The sequence below is a fragment of the Gnatocerus cornutus genome, chromosome 7 (genome assembly GCF_029298725.1).
Source record: "Gnatocerus cornutus isolate USDA-ARS CGAHR chromosome 7, icGnaCorn1.1, whole genome shotgun sequence".
NCBI lineage: Eukaryota > Metazoa > Arthropoda > Insecta > Coleoptera > Tenebrionidae > Gnatocerus > Gnatocerus cornutus.
The window spans coordinates 15,590,956-15,614,216 of record NC_142239.1 but is presented as its reverse complement, the minus strand read 5'-3'; the positions used below and the strand labels follow the sequence as shown (position 1 = coordinate 15,614,216).

At 37.3% G+C, this 23,261-nt stretch overlaps 4 protein-coding genes, 1 long non-coding RNA gene, 6 other non-coding genes and 1 pseudogene across 19 annotated transcripts; 4 read left to right on the top strand and 8 right to left on the bottom strand.

Moving 5' to 3' along the window:
- Positions 1-4: 4 nt before the first annotated feature.
- On the bottom strand, positions 5-682 carry LOC148171540 (proteasome activator complex subunit 3 pseudogene; annotated as a pseudogene).
- Positions 683-1,391: 709 nt separating this feature from the next.
- Positions 1,392-10,101, bottom strand: LOC148171533 (NAD kinase-like). Of its 7 annotated transcripts, none has more exons than XM_088042540.1 (6): positions 9,687-10,101; positions 5,836-5,919; positions 3,281-3,410; positions 2,361-3,014; positions 2,033-2,115; positions 1,392-1,950 (listed from the first exon to the last, which is right to left on the bottom strand). In XM_088042540.1, the coding sequence occupies exons 1-6, from the start codon at positions 9,827-9,829 to the stop codon at positions 1,740-1,742; spliced, it is 1,305 nt and encodes a 434-aa protein (XP_087898666.1). In that variant the 5' UTR covers positions 9,830-10,101; the 3' UTR covers positions 1,392-1,739. The 7 variants fall into 7 exon arrangements, with proteins under 7 accessions (XP_087898666.1, XP_087898665.1, XP_087898664.1 ...); XM_088042539.1 differs by lacking the exons at positions 2,033-2,115; positions 9,687-10,101 and adding exons at positions 2,191-2,273; positions 6,346-6,830; XM_088042538.1 differs by lacking the exon at positions 9,687-10,101 and adding an exon at positions 6,346-6,829.
- On the bottom strand, positions 6,173-6,244 carry TRNAE-UUC (transfer RNA glutamic acid (anticodon UUC)). Its single transcript has one exon. It is a non-coding gene; the product is annotated as a tRNA-Glu (tRNA).
- Positions 7,005-7,076, bottom strand: TRNAG-UCC (transfer RNA glycine (anticodon UCC)). Its single transcript has one exon. It is a non-coding gene; the product is annotated as a tRNA-Gly (tRNA).
- On the top strand, positions 7,428-7,499 carry TRNAE-CUC (transfer RNA glutamic acid (anticodon CUC)). The gene has a single exon. It is a non-coding gene; the product is annotated as a tRNA-Glu (tRNA).
- TRNAG-CCC (transfer RNA glycine (anticodon CCC)) lies at positions 8,817-8,887 on the bottom strand. The gene has a single exon. It is a non-coding gene; the product is annotated as a tRNA-Gly (tRNA).
- TRNAY-GUA (transfer RNA tyrosine (anticodon GUA)) lies at positions 9,183-9,272 on the bottom strand. Its single transcript is given in 2 exon segments — positions 9,183-9,218; positions 9,236-9,272. It is a non-coding gene; the product is annotated as a tRNA-Tyr (tRNA).
- TRNAK-UUU (transfer RNA lysine (anticodon UUU)) lies at positions 9,544-9,616 on the bottom strand. The gene has a single exon. It is a non-coding gene; the product is annotated as a tRNA-Lys (tRNA).
- Positions 10,102-11,038: 937 nt separating the features above from the next.
- LOC148171532 (angiotensin-converting enzyme-like) lies at positions 11,039-14,997 on the top strand. Of its 3 annotated transcripts, XM_088042524.1 has the most exons (13): positions 11,039-11,180; positions 11,255-11,337; positions 12,447-12,647; positions 12,697-12,849; positions 12,909-13,002; positions 13,050-13,190; positions 13,234-13,419; positions 13,465-13,559; positions 13,606-13,754; positions 13,799-14,152; positions 14,197-14,286; positions 14,336-14,440; positions 14,487-14,997. In XM_088042524.1, the coding sequence occupies exons 3-13, from the start codon at positions 12,453-12,455 to the stop codon at positions 14,941-14,943; spliced, it is 2,019 nt and encodes a 672-aa protein (XP_087898650.1). In that variant the 5' UTR covers positions 11,039-11,180; positions 11,255-11,337; positions 12,447-12,452; the 3' UTR covers positions 14,944-14,997. The 3 variants fall into 3 exon arrangements, with proteins under 3 accessions (XP_087898650.1, XP_087898651.1, XP_087898649.1); XM_088042525.1 differs by lacking the exon at positions 11,255-11,337; XM_088042523.1 differs by lacking the exons at positions 11,039-11,180; positions 11,255-11,337 and adding an exon at positions 11,762-11,994.
- Positions 14,998-15,216: 219 nt separating this feature from the next.
- LOC148171531 (uncharacterized) lies at positions 15,217-16,969 on the top strand. Its single transcript, XR_015770381.1, has 2 exons — positions 15,217-15,431; positions 15,485-16,969. It is a non-coding gene; the product is annotated as an uncharacterized LOC148171531 (long non-coding RNA).
- Positions 16,970-17,108: 139 nt separating this feature from the next.
- On the top strand, positions 17,109-18,956 carry St4 (Sulfotransferase 4). Its single transcript, XM_088041346.1, has 6 exons — positions 17,109-17,734; positions 17,808-17,942; positions 17,988-18,087; positions 18,143-18,341; positions 18,391-18,517; positions 18,562-18,956. Exons 1-6 carry the CDS (start codon positions 17,608-17,610, stop codon positions 18,954-18,956), a joined length of 1,083 nt encoding a protein of 360 aa, XP_087897472.1. The 5' UTR covers positions 17,109-17,607.
- thoc5 (THO complex subunit 5) lies at positions 18,931-21,977 on the bottom strand. The gene is made up of 8 exons (XM_088041345.1): positions 21,781-21,977; positions 21,597-21,734; positions 21,247-21,546; positions 20,191-21,202; positions 19,957-20,145; positions 19,345-19,460; positions 19,131-19,294; positions 18,931-19,078 (listed from the first exon to the last, which is right to left on the bottom strand). Exons 1-8 carry the CDS (start codon positions 21,871-21,873, stop codon positions 19,015-19,017), a joined length of 2,076 nt encoding a protein of 691 aa, XP_087897471.1. The 5' UTR covers positions 21,874-21,977; the 3' UTR covers positions 18,931-19,014.
- Positions 21,978-23,261: the final 1,284 nt, after the last annotated feature.

Here is a 23,261-nt window from a genome sequence, read left to right as displayed (position 1 = left end):
TTATTTAATACAGAGACTCTAAAGGTGATTGCGGCCGAGGCGCCTTTAACTTGTCCAAATTCTTCAAGAACACGTCGTGCAAGGAACAGTAGTGATTCCTAATGTCGGACAGAACTAGACAGAAGAAAACGTACTCTTTTTCATCCAGTTCTTGCAGAGCTCTCTTGTAATCCTCAACATCCGGATATCTGATGATATTCTTCACAATTTTCCCCCTCAAGCTAAAATAACTCGAAATTCTTTCATAAAATAACGCAGCGCAAGTTTCTACAGCATGGACGAGCATCAAAGACTCCTCTTGGATCTGCACACCGAAGTTATTACCCATTTCGACCTTAGGAATCATGTAGGAGATCCACATTTTCATGTTTTTGGCGTCTTCGACGAGTTTGATCATATGAGGTTTCACTGCGTCGATTAGACCAACCAACAATTTGTTGGTCTGGAGGAACGTGGAAGAGATTTTCCGTTTTTTGCACGGAGGTAAAGCATCGCCTTTATCTAAATTTGAGCCGGAGGGGGCCTGCATGTCTCTAAAGTCTCTTTTTTGGAATTTAGGGGTTGCTATTAAAGAGTTTAGTTTGACAATCGTGGACGGAAAGCCTTTGAGTAGGAGTTCCTCGGCTTCTTTCTTGAAGCATTCTTTGTATTGGAGGACTTTGGTAGCGTGGGGGTTCGGCATTGGAGAAATAAAGGGAATTTTGAAAGAGCTTTGAAGCTAAAATTTTTGATGTGTCGTTGGTGACAATGGTTGACAAGGTTTGGGGGTGGCTTGGTGACAAACTTTTAATTTGTCTTTTCTGCTTGTAATTAAACTTTTTACAAGTAGTAATTAAGGGGAACAAGATTTTTTAATCAGTGGAAGGTGAAGAAACTTGTAGAAATGCGTGGGGCATAGGCAACCAATAATACACCACAACTTGCAGCCTGAAATAATGAAACTAATAAAATAAACTGAAAACAGTTCAAATTGAAACTCTAAAAATTAATGGACTCAAAAAAATCAGATCTTGCTGCTGAGGTTCAAATTTATAAAAAAATTGGTGTGTATAACTGGTTGCATATTGTCATTTTTCTTTCTTTTAATCTATTTAGATTCTAGGAAATTCTTGGGACTCCCCAGTACAGTAGAGCCTCGATTATCCGTGCAAGGGTGTTCATTCGATTCTTCGTGCATTACAAAAAACACACAAATCGAAGACCAACTATTTCGTATTCGTAAATTGTTATTGATTCTTTAGCTTTGTTCAGAGTTTTTGAGGACTGCTTTTGCTCCTCAGGAATCCTCGAGAATCTTTGGTACTTTTGAGAATAATTCAAGAATCAACGCACTTTTAGTATTTCTTGTTTTTATCTGATTAGCATTCTTTTGGAGTTTTGAAATGAAACGATTTTAAAAAATGCAACTCGTCTTTTAATATCCCAACAATATTTTTTTAAAATTTTTCTCAAACGTGCTATAAATACGAAATAAATAAGATTGGCACGCTCAATTGGTCCTATTCGATGTGCACTCTATATGTACATAAAACATGATCGGTAACAATAGAAAATTTGAAAAACTAAGTACTAAGTACCCTAACCTGAGCTTTAAAAATACAAAAATACAAACTAATAAATTTATCACGTTTTCATCAAAAGAGAGACAATGGGGAACCAGAAAAGCAAATCTGTGCAATCAAACAAGTCCCCCAAATCCAATTCACCTCAACAATATTGCTCATCGAAAAAAACACCTCCTAGCTATCTTTCTCTATTAACTCAGCTTGTTCCAACGAATCCAAAGTATCATTCGAACTAGAATGCGTCAAATCGGTCAATTCATCAAGATGCTTCTGTCGTTTCCGGACGTTCCAATGAAGACACTCGGCCAGAGAGTCGAACCAGTCGGAGATCTGATCTTGGGAACAGATACTCGGGACTGGATAAACCGAAGTTGTTACCCTTAAACTACAAAGAAGGTGTGAGAATACTGCGAGGTAAAATTCAGCAAAAGCGCCACCACCACCGTTAATGCAACTTAGAAACACACCTATCACCAGGTTTTAACTCTTGGTGATGTCTACCGTCGAAGCAGACGTAGGCTGAATTCCGAGCTTCCGTGTTGGGCGTTATCTGCAAAAAACGGGTAAAGAATTGTGGTAAGTGTTGCTGGAACGGTGGTGATGGTAGGCCGAACTGGGGACCTACCTGTCACCGTGTAACAGTTCTTGGCGGTTCCGGCCGTCAAAAGACACCCAGGCGGAATTGCGACTATCGGGCGAAACCGATATCTGAATGAAAGTACTGTTTATTTCAAGACGATACGGAAATCAATTGACCTCAAAATTAAATATTGACAATACTGTTCTATTTCTTACCTTTAATTCCACCCCGGCTGGGACCACAATGGGGCGAAAACTCAGCGAATGGGGGCAAATCGGAGTGACCATAATCGCCGGGACGCTGGGGTGGATCATTGACGCCCCCGCCGCCACCGCATAGGCCGTACTCCCCGTCGGTGTACTAACAATCAACCCATCTCCTTGAACCGAAGTAATATGCTTCCCGTCCAAAAACAAATCAATATTCGACAGATACGGCGATGGTCCCCTATCGACAACCACCTCGTTCAAAACCAACAGATTCGTTGGTTGCTTGGTCGAAATCTTCTCATCATCCCCTTTCCGCATCACGATGCATCGAAGACGACTGCGAAGAGTCAAAGCGGCGTTACCTTCCAGAACATTATTCACTTGCTCCTGGAAGTTGTCGAATTGGAAAGGAGTCAAAAAACCCAACGAACCGAGATGGAACGCCATCACGGGAGGCACGGACTGTTGGAAAAGATGACTCGCGTACAAAAGAGTACCGTCACCGCCTAAACAAATGATAAAGTCGATTTTGTCGGTGAGATCGTCTTTGCCGTCGCGGAAAGTCATGAGTTTGTCTTTGATTGTGGTGAAGGCGTTGTACCCGTCGAGGAGCGGCTCGTCGAGGACGGCGGCCTCCACGAACACCAGCATCCGCTTCTCCTAGAAGAAAACAACATTATTGTTCTTGCCCCACTTAGAGAAAATCCTCTTTATTGCGTTTTTATCTTAAGCAAATGAACGTTGGAGCTACGCAAACACGGACTTTTTATGTTTTTTTGTTGTTGACACTGCGGCTTCCCTTCGCCGATAAGCAATCCAATATTTTCCTGTTTGTTTTCCATACAAATTAACGCAAATAATTATCTCCAACGTGACGATATCGTGCAAATTTATCGAAAAAACAAAGCGAAATTCCAAATAAATACCTCGATAAGCCACTGGACCAGCTGCACGAAAGGCAAATGCACCGACGCATCTCTGACTTTCTTGATGACCAAGACAGTCAGCGGTGGTTTGTACCAAGTCAACCTCTGACTGGCCGGATCTTGAATGGTCCTGGAAACAAACCCATTTTCAAGGCTACGAAATAATCAATTCACCGATTACCGATTAAAACCTCCTCATTTACATGAAAACCAAAAAAAAAAATCAAACCTGTATTGGTACTTCTTCATGGCGCAATTATTGTTGATTTCGTTGTCGTCGCCAAAAGGGCCGCAGATCACAGTACCGTTCGCCACCATTTTCGAAACCAACGCAAAAATATCACAGTCTAATAATACGAATGAGAGAATAAAGGACTAGAAGTGACCGAAATGGCACTTATCGCACAGCGACGGTGACATTTCTTTTTAAAAAGTAGGTACTTAAGTACTACGCGACCGCACAGATATAGAAATAAAATTTGAGTGATGTTCGCACGCACGAGGCACGAGTCGGCTGTCGAGTGACCTCCGGCGGTATCGATAAAAAATTAAACACTACAGGGTCGAATTAAGGCGATCGAAATTTATAGAACGTTGCGTGGAGAATGAGGAAAATTTGCCGGTACGATCCTGCGGAAAAGTAGAGGGGGACATGATTTGCAGGGATTATAATGAAAATGACACTATCTGCGATACTAAGAGGATTTTCGATTTTTCGACAATGATAATGACTAAACACAAATCGTGGGTTTTCTAGAACAAACGGGCGGTATTGTTATGAAGTCACAAGGGGCTTCCGTTCTTTGTTTGGTAAATTCCGTGGGAAAATCCGCTGCTAAAGAAAAACATCGACGGCTAATTGTACGATTTTTTGGTTCGATACTTAAAAAACCCAATATAAACACAATTAACATCTGTTTGGTTTAATTTCCGAGTGGCCTTCAATTTAAGGTGTTTGAACAACAAACTTATCTTCCCCGGATTAGACAATGGAATAATATTTGGAGTAATCCAACACAGTGGGCTTCTAACAATTTTAAATGTTGGTAAGACTGTCAATCAACTCTCAGGGCTACCAACACATTTAAAATTCCAAAGTCTTTAATTAAAAGATAATAAAAAAAGGTCACTGCCAGCAATAACGCAATAACAAATCTGCACCAAACTGCATTCTTTAGCTATTTTAGTCTAACTGCCAATACTTAGTCTGAATCACCCGCAACGTCTGTTTTGTGTATTCTAAAGAAATTAACAACACTGTCTTAGTCATTGTTTCCAGCAAACTTGTAAAATTAACAAATGTAATCAAATGAGTCGTTTAAAATAAATATTAGCCTTTTTAACCTAATCAGGGTTATCGTAATTTTAAATTAAAAAGCCGCACGTCACGTGAATTAATATGAATTCATCGACTGCAATTAGAAGCATTGTAGTCATTTTCATGGACAATGTATTGTGTTATTGTTACTTTATAGTGTACTAGATTTACACTTTGTGTTGGTATGCCTGAATGTCAAAAAGTTCAATGAATTTAATTGGTTAATTCTCCTGTTCCGAATGGTTCATTAAAAACTCAACGCATTTCATTGGACAAATGCTTCTAAGGCGGCAAATTTGAAGTTCCAATGTTCATGCTTTATGTAAACAGTAAAAAACTGTGCGGTAGGTCGTTCCAGCTGTTGAATCTACAATTAAGTGTAAAAAATTTGGCAAACAGCAAGTCATTTTGTTTATTCTCTTAATAAACTGTCAATTAGCAAGTTTTGTAATGTTTGACTACTCTTCCGACAAGAACCTTACGAGATCCTGGTGCGTGGTATGAAATCACAATGCGTAAAATTCTTCGATTTTCATTGAACTCAGGGTCTTGGATCTTTGATTATCGTATTAAACTTGACAATATTTTTTTATGAAAATAAAACAATTAAAAAGAATAAAACTGAGCATTCTTTTTCGATGACTTGGAACGACCTCGAATCGGAGATAATCTTAGTCAAATTGGACTTTAACTGAGATGCACGTGCACTATTGACAGTAATTTCTCTTCCTTAAGATGACGTAAAGAGTTATGTAATCAGAATATTGACTTCTGGTTTATGATGTTGTTTGGGGTTTATCGTTTTTGTTAGTCGGAAAATAGGTCTTGGAAGTTAATTTACATTAACGACGCAGTAAATATGGTATATGTTGAGAATAAACGTAAAGTTAGTAAGGACGCCCGATGGCAATTTGTAATCACAATTAATTAATTAAAAATAATTGTTATGCGATGTCTAGAGGTAATTTTTTTATTTACATATCGGTAAGCAACGATGGAATCAAGGACAGCTAATTATAACATTTTACACATTCTTTAATTTGAAGAAATGTGTTGGTATTTCTGTCAGACTTGATAGTTAAAGGCTAAGAAAAGTCAAACATTGACAAATGACATAGCAGAATTACCAACGTGTAAATAAATTTAGAGCCTCCTTAAAATACAGAAAAATACGCAAAAGAAATTTTTTTCGCATAGCGTGTCTCTAAATATACTCTAAAAAATAATTAGTACTTACATGACCATGGCGGAAGTTTTCATGATGCGACCACATGGCCCAAATTGTTGTATGGGTGATGGAGCGTTCAAAGACCTCGTCCTCCTGGAAACCCAACAATAAATAAAAATATATAACTAAAAAAAAACACAACTTGATGGACTTTTTTGTATCTAACATGCTCACACATCGCGAAACTCTGTTATGCATCGTATCGTGGCCACTCTAAAAATGAGTCTAGTCTCTGTTTAACGAATCTAGAAATAGATGGTAACCGCAGATTTATATCGCGGGGTCCTAAATAATTGTTTAATGGAATGTGTGGGTTTTTGTAAACGTAAAAAGTTGAAAAAAAAAGTTCCGGTACCGGGAATCGAACCCGAGCCTCCTGGGTGAAAGCCAGGTATGCTAGCCACTAGACCATACCGGATTGCTCGAAATTCTTGCATAAATGGTTTTAAACTTACTATCTACATTATGACTGTTTTAGCCCCATTTTTCCCATAACCTATTAAACATAAATTAACTTACGGCCAAGTGCCTGACCGTCTTCTACGTTGCCTGACTTTGTGAATTTCCCCTTCGCACACCAAATCAGTGATTTTCTGTTTATGCAAACAGGCCAATCTGAATTCTAACCTTTCAGCTCTCCTGCACTGGTGCAAAATTGACAAATCCACGTCCGAACCAGCCCACAAAGATGCCATCATAGCGCAGGACAAGATTTATTTTGGTTGGATTTAGGTTAGGAACGACACAATGACATTTTGACGGATTGGATAACAGGGGCGGATCAAGGAGGAGAGGATGTGACAAAAAAAGGACACCTCACACATAAACACAAAGAATGAGAAACTATCAAGGGCTTGAGCGTTTCCACGGACACGTCATTTTGGGGGTTTGACAGGTGACAGGTGACGGATAATTGACAAGTGACAGCAGGAACACGAAAGTGCAAAACTGCAAAATGTTTATTTACTGCGTTTTATTATCGATAATTAAGCGCTCAAATGATGTAACCACATGCTAAATTTATAACGTGGAGACCGAACCTTGACTGAAATCATTCAAGCAAATAAATATTTTTATTACATTGGGGTCAAATTGGCTGAAAAAAAAAGAATGACGCATCCTGTTTCTGTTTTTTTGACAGCTGTCTGTGGTTTTTGAGTTTGAAGGCAAAAAAAAGCTGCGATGGCCGGGAATCGAACCCGGATCAACTGCTTGGAAGGCAACTATGCTGACCATTACACCACCATCGCACTTGCTTTCGTCTCCTGTTATTTAGTACAACACCCTAATTTCAGCCCATTTGTTACCAATCCTTGTGCATTTTGCATTCCTGCTATCCTGCTACTCCGAAGCTCGAAAATACGCCCAATGTCCGAGAATCAGAGAAGGTGAGTGAAATGTGACATTCCATTTATGTTTCAGTTTCATGTTTGCCTAATACAGAAGGAATCGAAAACTTTTGCCCAAGATAAAAACCAATTTTTTAAGGGTGATTATCATAAGTAAGCAAAATTGCGATTCAATGCAACTTGCACATAAAGGAAAACGAGGTTTGCGAAATTGTAGTAGAAAAACAACGTTGTGAAATACCGAATCACAAATCCGGTATGGTCTAGTGGCTAGGATACCTGGCTCTCACCCAGGAGGCTCGGGTTCGATTCCCGGTACCGGAACAACTTTTTTTTTCTGTCTTTAAGAAAGAGTTATGCAACACTCAATACATTAGTGGTTACAAAGTGGCCTAACCTAAACCCAATTTTCTAAAAGTTGTCACGACAGTAATCAATAAATTATTATTTTATTTTGCTCGTTATCATTTATGTTTATCACAAACCACAACCGGCGTGGGTTAAATGAAAGTATTCGTTTGAAACCGGTCGATGAACATCGATGCAGGGCCGGGCTTGCCTGTGACCACTCCCGATTCTATACAACTTTTTTTAAGAAAGTAGGGATCTGATCAAAACGCATTTATTTCTGGCAATTTTAAAGATGGTCAGTTTTTGAACAAAAATTTATAAAATGATAAATTCTATGGTGTGTTTTATTCATTAAATTCTCAGTTTAGGCAAGCCACATTTTGTTTGTCGGTTTCTTGCTTGAAAACTATCAAATCTCTCAAATATTTGGTTTTCAAACATGAAAACTTCTGCGATGGTGTTAGTAACGACATGAATTTTTTTCCCAAATATACCAGCAAAAAGAAATTTATTTGATCACATGATAGCATCAGCTATAAGATCAGCACGTTCCTCATTTAAAATTTCTGATCAAAAATATCACTCAATGACGAAAGCCATATTTGGAGGCGCGCATTGTATACAAATATGGAAATTTCTCTTTAGTGTTAACGCAGATAATTGTGCTTGACACAACATGAGGTGAAGAACCAATTTATTGTTACGATGACATAACATGACAGATGGTTACTACAAATAATGATAGTGATAAGGCAAAACGCTGACGTGTTTTATTGTCCATCCTGTAGATGACCCCATCAAGAATAATTTTTGTTCTCTTATTGTACCCTTTTACAATTACAAAATTTAAACAAGGTGACATAAGAAATAAAATTTAATTTTCGACCTTTGACTGTATTTATCGAGAATAATTGAATGCAAATTTAAGTACATATTTTGCCTAAATTGTCCATTTTAAATACTTCATTTCATTATTATTAACATTTATGCGCAATAACAGAGATATTTATTTTCGACTTTCCATCATTAAATAATTGACAAATTACAAATTATCGTTAAAATTAATTGCTAGTCTTATTTATTGTTTCATCTTGAATTTCTCATTAAAACTTGATTAATATAAAGGATAGGAGGGGAAAATAAAATAGATTTGTTCAAAATCAATACCGGACTGAGAAAATAAGCGGCCACAAAGTTATGAAGAATGTTGGTAGACCTGTACCATGAGCGTGTGCCAATTAAAAAAAAATTCAACCATTACGTAACGCAAATTTAAAAAAAAAAAACGGATGCACTGCCCGGGAATCGAACCCGGGTCGCAAGAATGGGAATCTTGCATGATACCACTACACTAGCAGTGCCATACATAGCGACTTCGAAACGAGAGCTTTTGAACAGACGCCCGGAATCAAAGCAAAATTATAAATAAAGGATTTTAATAAAAAACGGGTTCTGGGGGTAAAACAATGTTGCCACAAGTTAAGGTAAACACAAAAATTTTAATTGTATTTTAATTTTTATTAAAAATAAATAGGTTGAGATCAAGGAACTAATAAATAATGACAGGGATAATTTACATCACCATAAATAATATAACAATTTGTTTTGATTAAACATAAAAGATTTATTTCAATTTTAATCAAAAAAAAAAAAGATTCCTTCGAGCCGGATTTGAACCAGCGACCTATGGATGTCTATGATCACGACCGCTACAGTCCACCGCTCTACCAACTGAGCTATCGAAGGTTGATTTTTACGACCATCAACTTTGTAATTCAATCACACATTACATTATAATAAAAATGCAAATTTTTATCATTTAAACAAATTAATTGATATAACTCTAGTTTTATGGCATATTTATAGCGCTTTCGGTCATTTACCAGTGATAACGATTATAACATGCAAAATAGTTTCAGGCGCCACAATAACGATTTTAGTTGCAAAAGAAGTGACGAAATTAATTACTAAAAAATTAATAATTTCTTGATAGGTAAAAATAAGAAAAAAATAAGGCCGCCCGAGCAGGGACTTGAACCCTGGACCCTTGGATTAAAAGTCCAATGCTCTACCGACTGAGCTACCCGGGCTCGTGGGTCTGTATCTCTCCTCATTTGTAAGTAAAGCAAGTCAGAATTTTCAATTTTTTTATCAACTCACCGAAAAGTGTTGAGTTTTTCCATCGCTTTCCCGACCACCGTTTTTTTTAGTGGAGTCGGACTACTCCCTGGTGTACCATTCTGCGAGCACATCTTCTCATTGGCCACCATGGCCTTAGCCAATTGCAAATCACTTTCATTCATCTTCTCGAAGCACTCGCGCCGAAAACACTTCTAATTGTGCACCTCGAACTAATTGCAACTTACAGCACACCTAACATTTACTAAGATCAAGGTAAAAAATCATAATCGCAATAAGTACGGCCCTGACCTAAATAAATTATTGTAAAATAGGTGGGCGCGCTTTTGTTGTGTAGGGCAGGGTCAAGCTTTCTTTCTTTTAAGGTCACTTATTTTAAGATTGGCGCCTTTTCACTTTTGTTCACCGGCTTCGTCGAAGTTTGAAGAACGACTAATGTGAACTTGCCTTAAACAGGAGGTATAGTGCGACTGTCTTTTTTTATTTCAAATTAACGCGGTTAATAAATTAAAATAAAAATCTAGTACAAGAACCGCTCCAAGCAGTTGTATTATTATGAAACAAGCGAAGGAAAACATTTATTATTTTAATGAGGCGTTTTCCTGTGATTTTGGTTTTGTGATAAGAAATAAAAGTGACGGGATTTGGTCTAACCAGACCACACTTTTGGATAATTAATCAGGTTTTCGGACAGAATTTCACAAGTGGACAGAATTTTTAACATTTAGTGAGCGAGGTAATTTAGTGATAATGTGATAACTTAAGTGAAAACCACTGTAATTGTAAAAACCAGTGACATAAGTAACCTTTCTGTGTAACTGTAATTTTATTATCGCTTACAAAAACAGACTACACTGAAAATTTTAGTCATGAGACGCCAGGGTTGGCTTCAGGCTTGTTTTATAATTCGTCCTCTATTCAGAATCATTCTGCAAGCGGTTATCAGATAGTGGTAAGGTCGGAATGAAAATAGAAACTTCCACTTTGATAGCGTGCATGGGTCAGTTGTACTGCAATAATTACTTTTTTATTGAAAACATAAGAAAGTTAATTGCATACTGATTAGCCAAATTAGTCAGTTTAATTACTGTAAAAAAGTTAAAGGCAAAAAATTTAAAAGGCACAAAAACGTGTCTTAAAATATTTGAAAATAATTTAAAGTTTCGAATTTTGATCCAAAAATTTAAATTTTCTAAAATTTAGGCAACCAATTATACACATCTGTTCTCAATCTACACTTGGGCGTTGCTTAAATGTTATTTGTTACAAAATACATTAGATGAAAGCTAAATCCGCTCAAAGTTGTTTTTTCAATTAAAATAAACCCTAATTTTTAATACTAATACGGGAAATCTTTTAATAGTCACGGAAGTGTCAAAACCAACATACCAATTTATAGTGACTTTATACACCATCGTAACTTTGACGATTGATTGTTTATTCTAACCTAAGAAGTGTGCGGCACAGTTTTTATTTCCCCAATATTTTTTTTGTGTAAACATGGATTAGTTCAAGGTACTGTCTTTTTAATTACTTGTAAATAGCCATCAATATGTACTTAAACCAGAATTTTGTGTGCTTCATTTCAGAGTTTTACGGTTCAATAGATATGTGCAGTTCTCCTTTTTCTACGATTCCGAGGATTTCAAACGAAAAGACTGATTAGATTAAGGTACGTCATGTAAGATAACCGTTATCTGAGATTTTTGGGATTAGAATTTGTACTTTAATTTATAGGGAAATGAGTCAAAGGATCAAAGTGTAAATTAATCATATTATGTATTAGTAATCTCAGAATGTTTGTAATTTCAGTTTTTTTAATCAAATTTTGAGCAATTCCTTCTTTGCTAAATAAACGAGAAAACACCAGCGAAATTAGATAACAGTGTTATTAAACTCGTTATCTCATCACCTCATTCTTTTCCTCTTTTACTATCGATTTTTCACATTTTTAATATCGCATGTTTGTCACTTGCGTAACTTTCGTTTACCTTCATCCTTGACTGCATCTTAGATGTACAATGAGGTTGCTTACCTTCCACCGCACCAAATTATCAGTATTAAGATAAATTCAAGTGCTAATTCCTTGCTCTGCGTCTCCTCTAACAAAATCAACAGTTTGTTGTAGCCGAGTCAATTAGAAGTATCGAAACGTTATCACTAAATAAAAACGCCCGCCTTCACCACAATTGTCATCGTGCTGAAGTTCATGAAATATGCAGTTGTGAATCATCAATTTTTAATTACGAGAACTCAGAATTGTTTTGTGAAGCATGGTGACCACGTGTAATTTCTTCTAGTGTCTTTTAAAAATGTTTTTATGAATTTAGTGAGTATAATAAGAATGACTAGCTAAAATTTGGCCGTTTCAGCTGGGTTTTATAGTCGTAATTGTTTTCTGTCGGTCACCTTGAACCTGTTTTTGTGGACATCAAAAGTGTCAGTCAATCTCAGAGAGTAAATATTACGTTGGATTGATAATGAGGGTCAAAATTGAAGCGCGAATTTGAATCATTTCTCTATGGAAATGTTTTTTTCGTACAATTTGTGAAAATTTGAATCATTTAACTTATTTGTAAAGTATTAAATCTCAACCTTAGACCTTCGAAATCTTACGGAACTTTATAATGTTGATCTGATTAGATAAGAACCGCAGGTTTTAAACGCTTATTGAATTCCAATTTCCCACGTTTTTTAAATGAATAAGAGAAAGGATCCTTGACTAAATTTGATCGAATCCTCTTAATTACCGCTCAAACTTTATAGTTCTCGTTTTTCCAGCCCAAAATGACCATCACTCTCAAGTTCCTAGAAGCAATTCTTCTCCTCTCTCTCTGTCTAACTTCTCAAGCTCAAGAATACGAAAACTCCGAAAAAGTCAAAGCGGAACTGGAAATCGCAAACTTAGAATTACAGGACGACTGCGAAAATGTAGCTCAAGTGGTTAAATCGTCGCTAATCTCGAACACTTTCGACGACAAGGTAACGCCACCACATCACAATTCTTCTTGTAATTTCTTTTCTTTGGTAGCTTAAAGTGAGGGAAACTCACGCCGACCTCCTAAAACTCCTCTCCGAGAATTTGCGGCAGTTAGAAAATGATGTTCCTCAAGAGCTCCTGAAGAATTGGACGCTTCTTGTAACCCCCGGAGACGAGTTACTGAGAGAAAAAGACTGGAGTACTGTAGGTGAAAAAGTGGCTAGCACCTCCGTGTATGATGCTATAGTTTCGTTTCTTTTTAGTTAGTGTCTTTCGATGTTAATAACGATCAGTTGATGCACACATCCACAGTTCATTGTAAAAATAACAGTCGCGACTGCCAGTTCATTAAGAGGGGTAAGTTGGAATAAAAGTCGGCACACCAAATTAGTGATTTTTCTTAGGGTATGAAGATATTCTGGAAAGTTCTAAGAATCTGACTCTGTTAAAGAAAGGTTGGGCTGCCTGGCAGACTTTGGTGTCGTGGAGGAGGCAACAGTTTCCCAATGTTTTGAATCTCGTCACTTTAGCAGCCCAGCAAAATGGTACGTTCTCCAATTTCTCTTCACTTCTCACTGTTACTTCTAGGGAAAGACCACGCGAAAGCGTACTGGGAGATGATGGTGGACAAAGAAGACTCTTACGAGTTCGCTGAGATGATGTGGGAGCAAATCAAGCCTCTGTATTTTAAACTACACGCTTTCGTGAAGAAGAGACTCTTCAAATTCCATAACATCACAGAAGAGGAGACTGAAATTCCAGTTTACTTACTAGGTACTGAACCAAGAAGGTTTTTGTCTGTCTGATCGTTAGTTTAAGGTTCTCACTTTGGAAACGATTGGAGCTCTATTGCGGGAATTGTTTTGCCCCATCCCCAGATTTACCACGATGCTGAAGTCTTTCTCAATAAAACCGTAAGTTGAGACAACTCCCCAATTTTTTTTCAATTGCAAGTTGTAGAAAATCAAAGATATTTATGTGCTCGCCGAACAAATGACCAAGAACTTGTCGTTGGGACCTTTGGGGGCTAAATTTTGGACCAACAGTCGCTTCAACATGTCGTTTTGTGAAAACCACCTCGTTAGTTTTTGCGTGGGGGAACATTCGGAGTGAGTTGATGCTCTCATTGAAGTTCCTTTATTATTCAAATTAGGCTTTTTGCTTGCGATAAGGTTTCCTGGGGCTCATATCTCGACGCCTTTGAAGTCTCGATGGACGTTGCTTTACGAGGTGTCGACTATTTAAATTTAGCTCGTTCGAATTTACGGTATTCGGTCATTGATGAAGCTATCAAAGGCATGGGCTCAGTATTAGCAATGCAAAATTTGCATGATGTTGGAATTTGGGGCCACTTTTCCGAAGGGGACTCCAATGAAATGACGCAGCTTTTGTTGATCGCGCTCAGAGCGTTGCCCAGATTGCCTTTTTATCTAGCGGCGGATAAGTGGAGGCTGCATTTATTGGAGCACGGTTTTGATAAATATGAAGAGAGTTGGTGGGAACGGAGGTAAAAATTTTATTGTTTTTTCTTATTTCTAAAGTTCTTATTAGAAAGGAGTATCAAGGAGTAAAAAGGATCCTTGGAAATGAAACGGACTTCCTGGGGGACTCTTACTTTACATCAAATAAACCATATTTAAGGTGCGTACTTGAATTAGAACTACTGCAAGTTGTAATGAAATCGTTCTAGTAAGTTTTTGGGGACGATCCTCCAGTTCCAGTTCCTAGAATACTACAAGAACCCATCAGCGAATGACAGCATTGTTGATTCGATACGCCAGGATAACAACTTCTTGTAAGTCACTCCTAATTTTGGAACTTTTTAAAAATGCGTTTTACAGAGGAATGTTGCATGAGCGCTCTTCCACGGATTGGCCCTCTTCAATCGTCAATTACTACTCAATTTACGATCTCTCAGCGTCCTCTCTTTTGGACTTTTTCGCGCCTTTGGAGAACTACCTAGATACTGCTCCGTTGGATCAAGTCCCCGTAACAACGACAGTGAAGCCCAAAACAACTAAAGGGCCTGTTAAAATCAAAGTCGAAGCTAAAGAGTTGCTACCAGCAGAAACCAGTACGGATGTGAATGAAGTCAAGGAGGATACAGAACCGCCGTTACCCCCAAAACACGAACATGTCGAAGAGAATTTAGACGGCCCCAATCATCCCATGGAGCATATTAGCATGTATATCGGGTTGGCGTTACTAGGGGCTGTCATCGCGATTATTATCTCTGTGATTGTGTCGAAGAGGATGAAAAAGAAGAAGCGGAGTAACAATAGGAGGTTTGAAACGTAAGGTGGTGTGAAAATTTTGTTTAATTTATTTCTGTAATAAAGAAGTTCAAAAATATTTGGGGGTTTTTGTTTTCGAGGTTGGTAATAAATACAACTGCTAAATTTATGATTTAAATATTGAGATAATGGCAAAAATGTTTAGCTCGTGGGAAATCTTAAGGGTAAGAAATGTACGGAAGAGTTATAATTATTGTCTTTTAATTTAATGCAACTATCTGAAAGTGGAAGGTCAAAATAGGGATTTTTGGAGTTTTTTCTTGACTAGTCAACTTGTGTTGTCTGCCATCTGTCAAATGCCATCATGTCAAAGTTGCCGAAATGATGAAAAGTGGTTTAATTTTTACTAATTTTTCTCGTTTTTTGTGATTACAATTATGGGTGTTGGGGCATTTCTTCACTCTCCACAACAATGAAAGAAAAAGGTTTTGTTGTGGTGCCAGTTTTGTTCAAATATGACCAATGAAAAAACGTCGAACTTTTCCATGATGGGTATGTCGTAAAAAGTTTTTGTTTAATTAGCTAATTGACTTTCTTAATTGTAGATATGATTGTAAAGGAGGTGCTGAAGTCCACTGTTTGAAAAAAGAGATGAACATGAAGAAGCAGGATGATGTGCTTGCTGAAGTTTTCTGCCAAGTCATTACACAATTTATTGGATTCTGTTGATATATGTGCTTGAAAGTGGTAACTGAAGTGTAATTCAGGCAGGAAGTCACATGTATTCACGCAAATATTACTACATTCGTAGACAAATATTATGTAATTTCAAAAAAGTCAATTCTGTCTTCTGTGACTTTCTGGTTGAACTTTTTGATAATGTTGTATTTGGAGATGTTAAGTCAGTGGAGTTGCTGTGTTGATGAGTTGTAATTAAGTATGACTCCACTGCATTTTTGTTTAATGTTAACTTGGATGTTTCTTCAGATAATGTTGTATATCCAGACAAATCAAAACTGTCTACATTCTAGGAAAAACTACCCATAGTCGTTATTTCTTGATATTTGAATGTACCATTTCAGTTCTTATCTGTTCATTGTATGCGCAGATAAATCTCACTTTCCAGGTACTACTCTGAGTGATTTCTTGTACAACTTGTATTTGCCTTAAGATAATATTGTGTATTCAGACAAATCAAACGTATAATTCTCCTGTGCGTTCTAGTCTGAGACAAAAGTGTTCGGCCTCAGAAATAATTATTTTCATGTAATTCTGAGCAAACTTCTTCAGTTTATGTCCTCTTAATGTTGAAAGATCGTTTATTAGTGCGAATTTGCAAAGTCATAAAGCTATTAGTTGGCTTTACCATTGATCTTTTACAAACAGTTTATTGCATTTCTTATTCATTCTTGGATATATTATATAGTCCAAAAAAAAAGTATTAATGTAATACTTCTACTTTCAAATGTTTTTTTTCGATCCAAATGTTTTTTTATTTGGAAAAAAAATACCAAACAGAGGTCGCAGTAATTATAATAATTGTTGTTTTCGTGTTTTCATTTAATAATTTCCTCCTGATAATTTAATTTGAAGCATCACGAGATTTTGGCGATTCCACGAATGTTCTGTGGTTCTCATTATCGACTTTTTCACTATTTTACAATTTTTTGTTGTGAATATTGTTCAGGTGGATAATTTGATTGTATTCGCAGAACACGACTGCGTTGAAATTAGGTCATGATCAAAATAGTGTATATAAGGCAAATTCTTAAGCACGAATCCAAGTTTATAAAACGAGCGGCTTTGCGGTTTTGTAATGGATGAGTGCCTAAATGGCCTTATGAACGAGGTTTTTATATTATTTTTCCTAATTTGTTCTTGTAACAGAGCTATTTTCGCTATTTTCGCATTCGTTTTCAGTGCTACAATATCCATTTCGATAGGAAAATTGTTTTTGCTTTCCAGCACTAGGGCGGTAAAATGCCACATTTTTACGAAATTACTTTCAGAAATAAATATTTCACGTCATAAAACAATGAAGTTCCTTACTGTAAATTTATGGTGCTAAATAAAGTTTCTTTTTCCTTTTATTTTTGTGTTTTACTATTTCGAAAACCGACGCATTTGTAATAAGATTGATGTTGAGACGAATTATCGGAAAAGCTTTTCGCTAATGACTTATTAACAATAGAATGTCTTAAGTAAACAGTAAAAACGTCGCAACGAAGAAAGTTGTCCCAATTCCCCTTAAATTTCATACAAAGAAATTGATTTTTCTGACTTTCACTTGCATTTATCTGCTCCGTCTTTTTCTGCTAGTCGCATGCCCACACAATGAAACAATAGGCGCCTAGCAGTATTTAAAATATTAAGTGTATGTCTATACGTGCCAATTGATAAGTATATTTAAGTGTATCGGTTTGTGGCATTTTTTTGTTTTTGCACCTTCCGAATTATTACATAATTGTTATAATAACGGGTTGTCGCACAAAAAATTACAACCAATTAATTCAATTTTTTGCGTAATTAAGTTTCTTTTAAAGTCGCAACTTCGTTCTCCCGCTCATTCTAATTCTTCTTTTCGTACCTATCGAGTCATCGTCTTTACAAGTACCTACACTTTCACTTAATTAAAATATCCAACGAACAATAAATTGCAATTAACTGAATCATAGAGAGGGAAACGCAGCTCTTAGGAAATACAGTAGCATTGCAAATTTCGATCGCAATGGAACGTGAAGAAATAGTTAAAGATATATTCGACAACAACAATGATGTGGAGTGGCTGAAGTTTCCTTTCGAGATCAAAGAAGTGGACAATGAAACCAACGAAGAGTTACTACATGATTTTATTGGTGAGTTTTAACAAAAAACTTTTAAAAGGTTGCGTAAAACCCCAAATCAGGTCATAATTGAATGTTTTTTTAGGAGAAAGAACAGGTTTCGTCCACGTCGGCCCCGAAAAATGGTTCTTCCCCAGTGGCTATAAAAAAAACGCGGAAATCTACTATAATTTCCAACCCAGACCTTCCGACGTCTGGATTGTCACTTTTCCACGCTCCGGTAGTTTAGCAATAAAAAATAACACGTTCTGAATATCTATTACAGGTACGACATGGACGCAAGAACTCCTCTGGCTGCTTGCAAATAATTTAGATTACGAAACTGCGGCCCAGATTTCGCTCGATGCAAGGTTTCCGTTCTTGGAGTAAAGTTGATGTTTTGTAAGCAAAATTAGACAAGTTTGCATAATTTGGTTCCAGGTTCAGTTCATTTGTGCACCCAGAGGTAAAAAAAGAGTTTTTAAAAGAGAACGGAGATTGTACCAAAAGGTGCGATTTGATTGAAGAGATTACTTTTCCTGTTTGGAAGACTTTGAGTAAAACCACCGAGCGCAGGTTTATTAAGACTCATTTGCCGTTTCCTTTGTTGCCGCCGAATTTGTTGAAAGTCGGCTGTAAAGTACGGAGAAACTCGTTCTGAATTTCTTTTCTATTTGTACCACTTTCAGGTTGTGTACGTCGCTCGCAACCCCAAAGACGTCGCAGTGTCTTTCTACCACTTAAACAGACTTTTTCGGACTCAGGGGTACTTGAGAGACTTCCCCAAATATTGGTACTACTTCAAAAACGGACTTCGTAAGTATTCAGACACTACTAGCCTCCACTGAGCTTTTTCCCAGAACCGTGGACTCCTTACTGGTCCCATATTAAAGAAGGTTGGAATCGTCGACATCAAGAGAACCTCCTTTTTATGTTCTATGAAGATATGATCCAAGATTTAAAGAAGTGCGTCCTCAGGTTGTCTGACTTCCTGGATGTGAAGTATTCTTCTGGAGAGTATGACAACCTTTTGGAGCACTTGAAGATTGATAATTTTCGAAATAACAAGTCTGTGAATATGCACTTGTTGAAAGACCTCGGGATTATTCGAAGTGACGAAGAAGGTTTTGTTCGGAAAGGAAGAAGTGGAGGATGGAGCGATTACTTCGTTGGTGAATTAAAGCAAGAGGCGGATCAATGGATCGAGGAGAATTTAAAAAAGACAGATCTTCGATTTCCTGATCTTCAAAAGTAGCTTTATTCTCAAATAGACGAACTTTATAATTAAAATTTACACAAGAAACGAACGTTTTTTATTGCGTGTACACACCCACTCCAATATTCCTGAATTTAAAGGGTTTCCTTCTATTGCGAGCACTAAAAAAACAACAATTTAGTGAAGAAAACTCAACAATTTCTAAATACGCACCAGGCCGATTTTATATACATGGTGTTCTGCTGAAACTTCAACGGATCTTCTGTTTCTAAGTAGATATCTAAATAAACACACAGTGAAGTGACTTGGGCTGAAAGTAGCCAACTTGCGTGTGAAAATTCTTGGTTCCAGTCCACATTAACTGAGCGCTCCATGTCCTGATTCAAAATATAATAACACGAGAAAAAATAACTTAAAAAATTCTTACCCGAACATTATCGTCATTTTGTGAATTCCGGCTCCCTTTGTAATTCAAACACAACGAAAATATTGGCGGAGCCGTTGGATAGTCGTTTTTAATCACCACAAAGGCTTGTAAATTAGCTGAAACCGAAACGGGGAATTTTGAATTTGGCGCCGGTAAAATCGATAAGGCAGGAATCGTAGTTATCGCGTGATTTTCTGCTGTGTTTAAAAGTGAGTGCTTTGCATTGTTTTTGGTGTTTTATTAGTGTTCAAAAACGATTTGGTGTGGTCAAAACATAAATGAACTGCTTTTTTGTCATGTCGTTCATTTCTACCAGTTCTACTGATTCCGGTGGCGCCGGGGCCTGCATTACGGTAAGATCAATTTATGGAACAAATTTGGTATAAATCGGCCACAAATGCATTTATAGTACAATAGATTGTCTTACGTTGTGCCATTTTCAGTTTATTCGCTTAATTTTGCATGCATATGTGTTTGCATTCAATATTTATGAACTCAGACGCTTTTAAGATAAACCTTAACAAAGACCAAAAAATTCTTATAAAATCGACTTCTAGCGTTTTAATCCAATAAACTGATAGTAACAAATGACTACTGGTTCTTCTCACTTACCGGAATCTCGTGTAATGGTGGCCAAATAAAAGATGTCGTTCGGCGAAATAATCTCCGTTTCCACCAACGCCTCCGTCGATTTCGCCTGACAAAAAGCCTGATAAGTAGAAGTGGTCCACTTTGTCAACGACGAAATAGTCGTCCTAGGAATATCAACCGTCGCCGGAATACTTGGAATAACATTCCTCTCTGAAACAAACCTTTAAACAACGCTAAAACTCCTCAAATACCGACCTAAATCCTCCAGTTGTTTAGCCAGAGCATATCGCGACTTCAACCTTTTCTTCAGCGTCTTCATGACCAGCTCCACGTTCGTCTGACTCATTTGATCCGCTGTTTGTTTAGATACGAATTTGTTTGTCTGTTTGTTGAGAAAATCAATACCGCAGACTTTTTGGGCCCATTCGTAGACGTAGCCTAAATCCGGGACTAGACTTCGGAAGGAGCCTAATCCCACGCGTTTGAGTTGGTAGGAAGTGCAAGGATTTGGACTTTCGAGACCGAAATCACCTTCGACGAGCTCCACCAGGACGTTTTCGTTAGACAGGACTTCCCGGGCTGCATTTCCTGTGATATTGTTTGGAATGTTAACCGTTGCTGACACCGTCACGATTTCCAACTTCACGTAGTAGCTCAGTTTGATTTTGATTGAAGGCCCGTCTTTTGTGGTTACAGTCGCGGTGATTGCCAACGGGTGCACCTGCAGAAGTTTCTTTTTCTTCTCTTCTAAAGGATCCACTTGTACCGACTTGCGATGTCGCCGCTTTTTAGTCTCCACGATCTCTTCCAGTTCTTGCGTTTCTGCTTCTGCTTCCGCATCAGATGGCTCGTCTTCTTCAACCACGACGTCATTAATTTCTTGTTCTTTCCATTGGGTGGCTTCGTCGGCGTCTCCTACAATTTCCACGGTCATGCTGTTGTCGTTTACCTGTTTGTAGGCGTCGATATTAGCGTAAAAAAGGTACAAAGAGTTTGGTAACAAAGACGCTAATTTGTGCTCAGCTTGTGTTTTATCAATGAACAGCCCCAAGTGCTCTTGAACGGGTTTAGTGGCTTCCATGACTGAAGACAAGAGCGGTCCTAGTTTGTCTAACTTATTCTTCCGCTCGGTGATATCCGCTTCAAGTTTCTTCTTTTCTTCTTCGAGTTTCTTACACATGTCGGCTAGGTGGATGCGTTGTTGAAGTTCCCATTCTAGCCGCGCCAAGCGTAGTTCGTGTTTTACCATCTCGTCACTTTCGTCAAACTGAAACTAATGGTTTAGTTAAGTCAAGGAAAAACGGGGCTCACTTCAAAGAACTTCTTCGTGAGGTTTTCAGGCGCCTCAAGGAGGAACTCGTCAACTGGGACCAACTCAATGTGTTCATCCTTAGACTTGAATTGGAAGCACTTCCGGTATTCCGACATTAGATGGTTCGCCTCATATTGCAAGTTTTGGTACTGCAAGTTAATACTGTCGACTTTTTGTTTTTCAGCCGCCAGTTGCTCCTTTGGGAATACTAATCTGACTTTTTCCATGCGATTCAGTTTTTTTAGTAATACCAAATGTAGACAGACTTCTGTTGTTTTTTCCATAATTTTAGCTCGAGACTAAAAAAATACATTAATACAGCCCCTACATCCAAACAAAACGTTTTTACATCGCCATTGTTCTTCATCTTCAGTTCGCTGATTTCGACAAACAATTTCCGGATTTCTTTACAGGTATTGAAATAAATTTGAGCGTCTGCATCATTGGGGCGACTCAGAGCCTCTTTTTCCTCAAATTCCACCGATTTCTGTAAAAAAATCGGTAATGGGGTTTGTTTATGTTTACGTTTTTACCTTGTAGATGTCTATATCAGTTTCGCTGTCGCCGGTGGCCGCACTTTTGCGTTTCTTTTTTACGTTTCCTTCTCTGGTCGATTCTTTTACCATTTTTTGCGTGAAAGAGGCCGAAAGAAGAATTTGGAACGCCAAAAACAGCAAGAGAGGAGAGATTGAGGTTAGGTTTGATTGTCTGATTGACAGTTGCGCTTGAGGTTTTCAGGAAACTAGACGTTGCACTGAAAATTCACCTTTTTAAATTTTAAATTTTTTACTTTAGAAAGTATTAATTCATTAATTAGAATTAATTATGGTTTTACTACGAATTGAATAAGATTTTTTTTACATTTTACTCGTTTTTGGGTCATGGGACGTGTGATGATTAATGGAAAAATTGATTTTTGGAGTTCAAATACTCTTAATTTCCAGTAAAATTACAATTAAAGTATGTTTTGAATGAATCATAGTAATTAAAAAAGAACCGACTTGATTTGTAGCGTCTTTTAAAACAAAAATTTGTTCCTCATCATTAATTGCGCTCTTTAATTATTTTAATTATTTAATTATCTCCATCTTTGTAAAGCGAAACTTACCTAATTTAATATACTTTAATAGAGATAATTATCTCCGTTTCTCTCTGCATGCTTAGGCCCAAATTCCTAATACTTCGTCAATTATCAGATTCAGAGAAGCAAATAATTAGTTCTGGCCAATAAACAGGAGCTATTCTATTTAGATTAATTCCGAAATTACGTTACAGAAGGTGAAAACAACTTCCAAATTGTTCCAATTTTAATCCCAACCTTAATTATGGAAGTATGTGGCTCCCTCAAAGCCAAATAACACAACAATAGGTCTAAATAACGTAACAATAGTTTGCTATATTACTGTAACATTTTTTTCTAATTTGTCTTTATCCTTTACGTGCACGTTTTTATCGAATGTGAAATCAGCTTAACTTTTAATATTCGCAATGATTTATGCCGTCCAAACTCAGCAAAATCTGTGAACATAAATCAGCAAATGCCAACAACTTTACCAACTTGTGTATATTTCTCGGTGTTCATGTTTTTTATGTTCTTCCTGCGTACGAAGTTAAAGCCGATATTAAATCAGATAAGATGTAGATTTTTAGGGGTGGTTGTTAACAGGGGATAAATTGTTTTACATAACATGTTCGGCCTCTTTAACATACCGTTGAGGACTAAACAACACCGGGAAAACAATTAGAATTAGCATTTCTCCGAGGAAAATAAAACAGTAGGAACGGTTTTTGGTGAAAACGGTCCAATTCCCACGCTTTGTAAAATGTTTTTAACTATATTATATAGTGCAGCTTGTGCCAAAAATTGGTTTAAAATAGACGAACAGCGTGATGTCTTCATATTTTGCTTTTCAATTCGTCTCTCCTCAAATCCCACAGCACGCACCGAATCTTTGATCAAATCAACGAAATAACCGTTTATCTTGCGTCTCCTTTCCAGAATCCAAGAGCCACT

Excerpts from the sequence above, each read along its gene's own strand:
- LOC148171533 (XM_088042539.1), bottom strand. The coding sequence starts at position 6,524 with ATGATGGCATCTTTGTGGGCTGGTTCGGACGTGGATTTGTCAATTTTG. Across the intron at positions 3,411-5,835 it reads AAAACTTCCGCCATGGTCAT|GACCATTCAAGATCCGGCCA; the intron begins GTAAGTACTAAT and ends GTTTGTTTCCAG. Across the intron at positions 1,951-2,190 it reads GAACTGTTACACGGTGACAG|TTTAAGGGTAACAACTTCGG; the intron begins GTAGGTCCCCAG and ends CCTTCTTTGTAG.
- thoc5 (XM_088041345.1), bottom strand. The coding sequence starts at position 21,873 with ATGGTAAAAGAATCGACCAGAGAAGGAAACGTAAAAAAGAAACGCAAA. Across the intron at positions 20,146-20,190 it reads TAAACAACTGGAGGATTTAG|AGAGGAATGTTATTCCAAGT; the intron begins GTCGGTATTTGA and ends GGTTTGTTTCAG. Across the intron at positions 19,079-19,130 it reads ATGTATATAAAATCGGCCTG|TGCTCGCAATAGAAGGAAAC; the intron begins GTGCGTATTTAG and ends TTGTTTTTTTAG.
- LOC148171532 (XM_088042523.1), top strand. Across the intron at positions 13,191-13,233 it reads TTTAGCAGCCCAGCAAAATG|GGAAAGACCACGCGAAAGCG; the intron begins GTACGTTCTCCA and ends TGTTACTTCTAG. Across the intron at positions 14,441-14,486 it reads CGCCAGGATAACAACTTCTT|AGGAATGTTGCATGAGCGCT; the intron begins GTAAGTCACTCC and ends TGCGTTTTACAG.
- St4 (XM_088041346.1), top strand. The coding sequence starts at position 17,608 with ATGGAACGTGAAGAAATAGTTAAAGATATATTCGACAACAACAATGAT. Across the intron at positions 17,943-17,987 it reads TGTCACTTTTCCACGCTCCG|GTACGACATGGACGCAAGAA; the intron begins GTAGTTTAGCAA and ends TATCTATTACAG. Across the intron at positions 18,088-18,142 it reads GCAAGGTTTCCGTTCTTGGA|GTTCAGTTCATTTGTGCACC; the intron begins GTAAAGTTGATG and ends ATTTGGTTCCAG.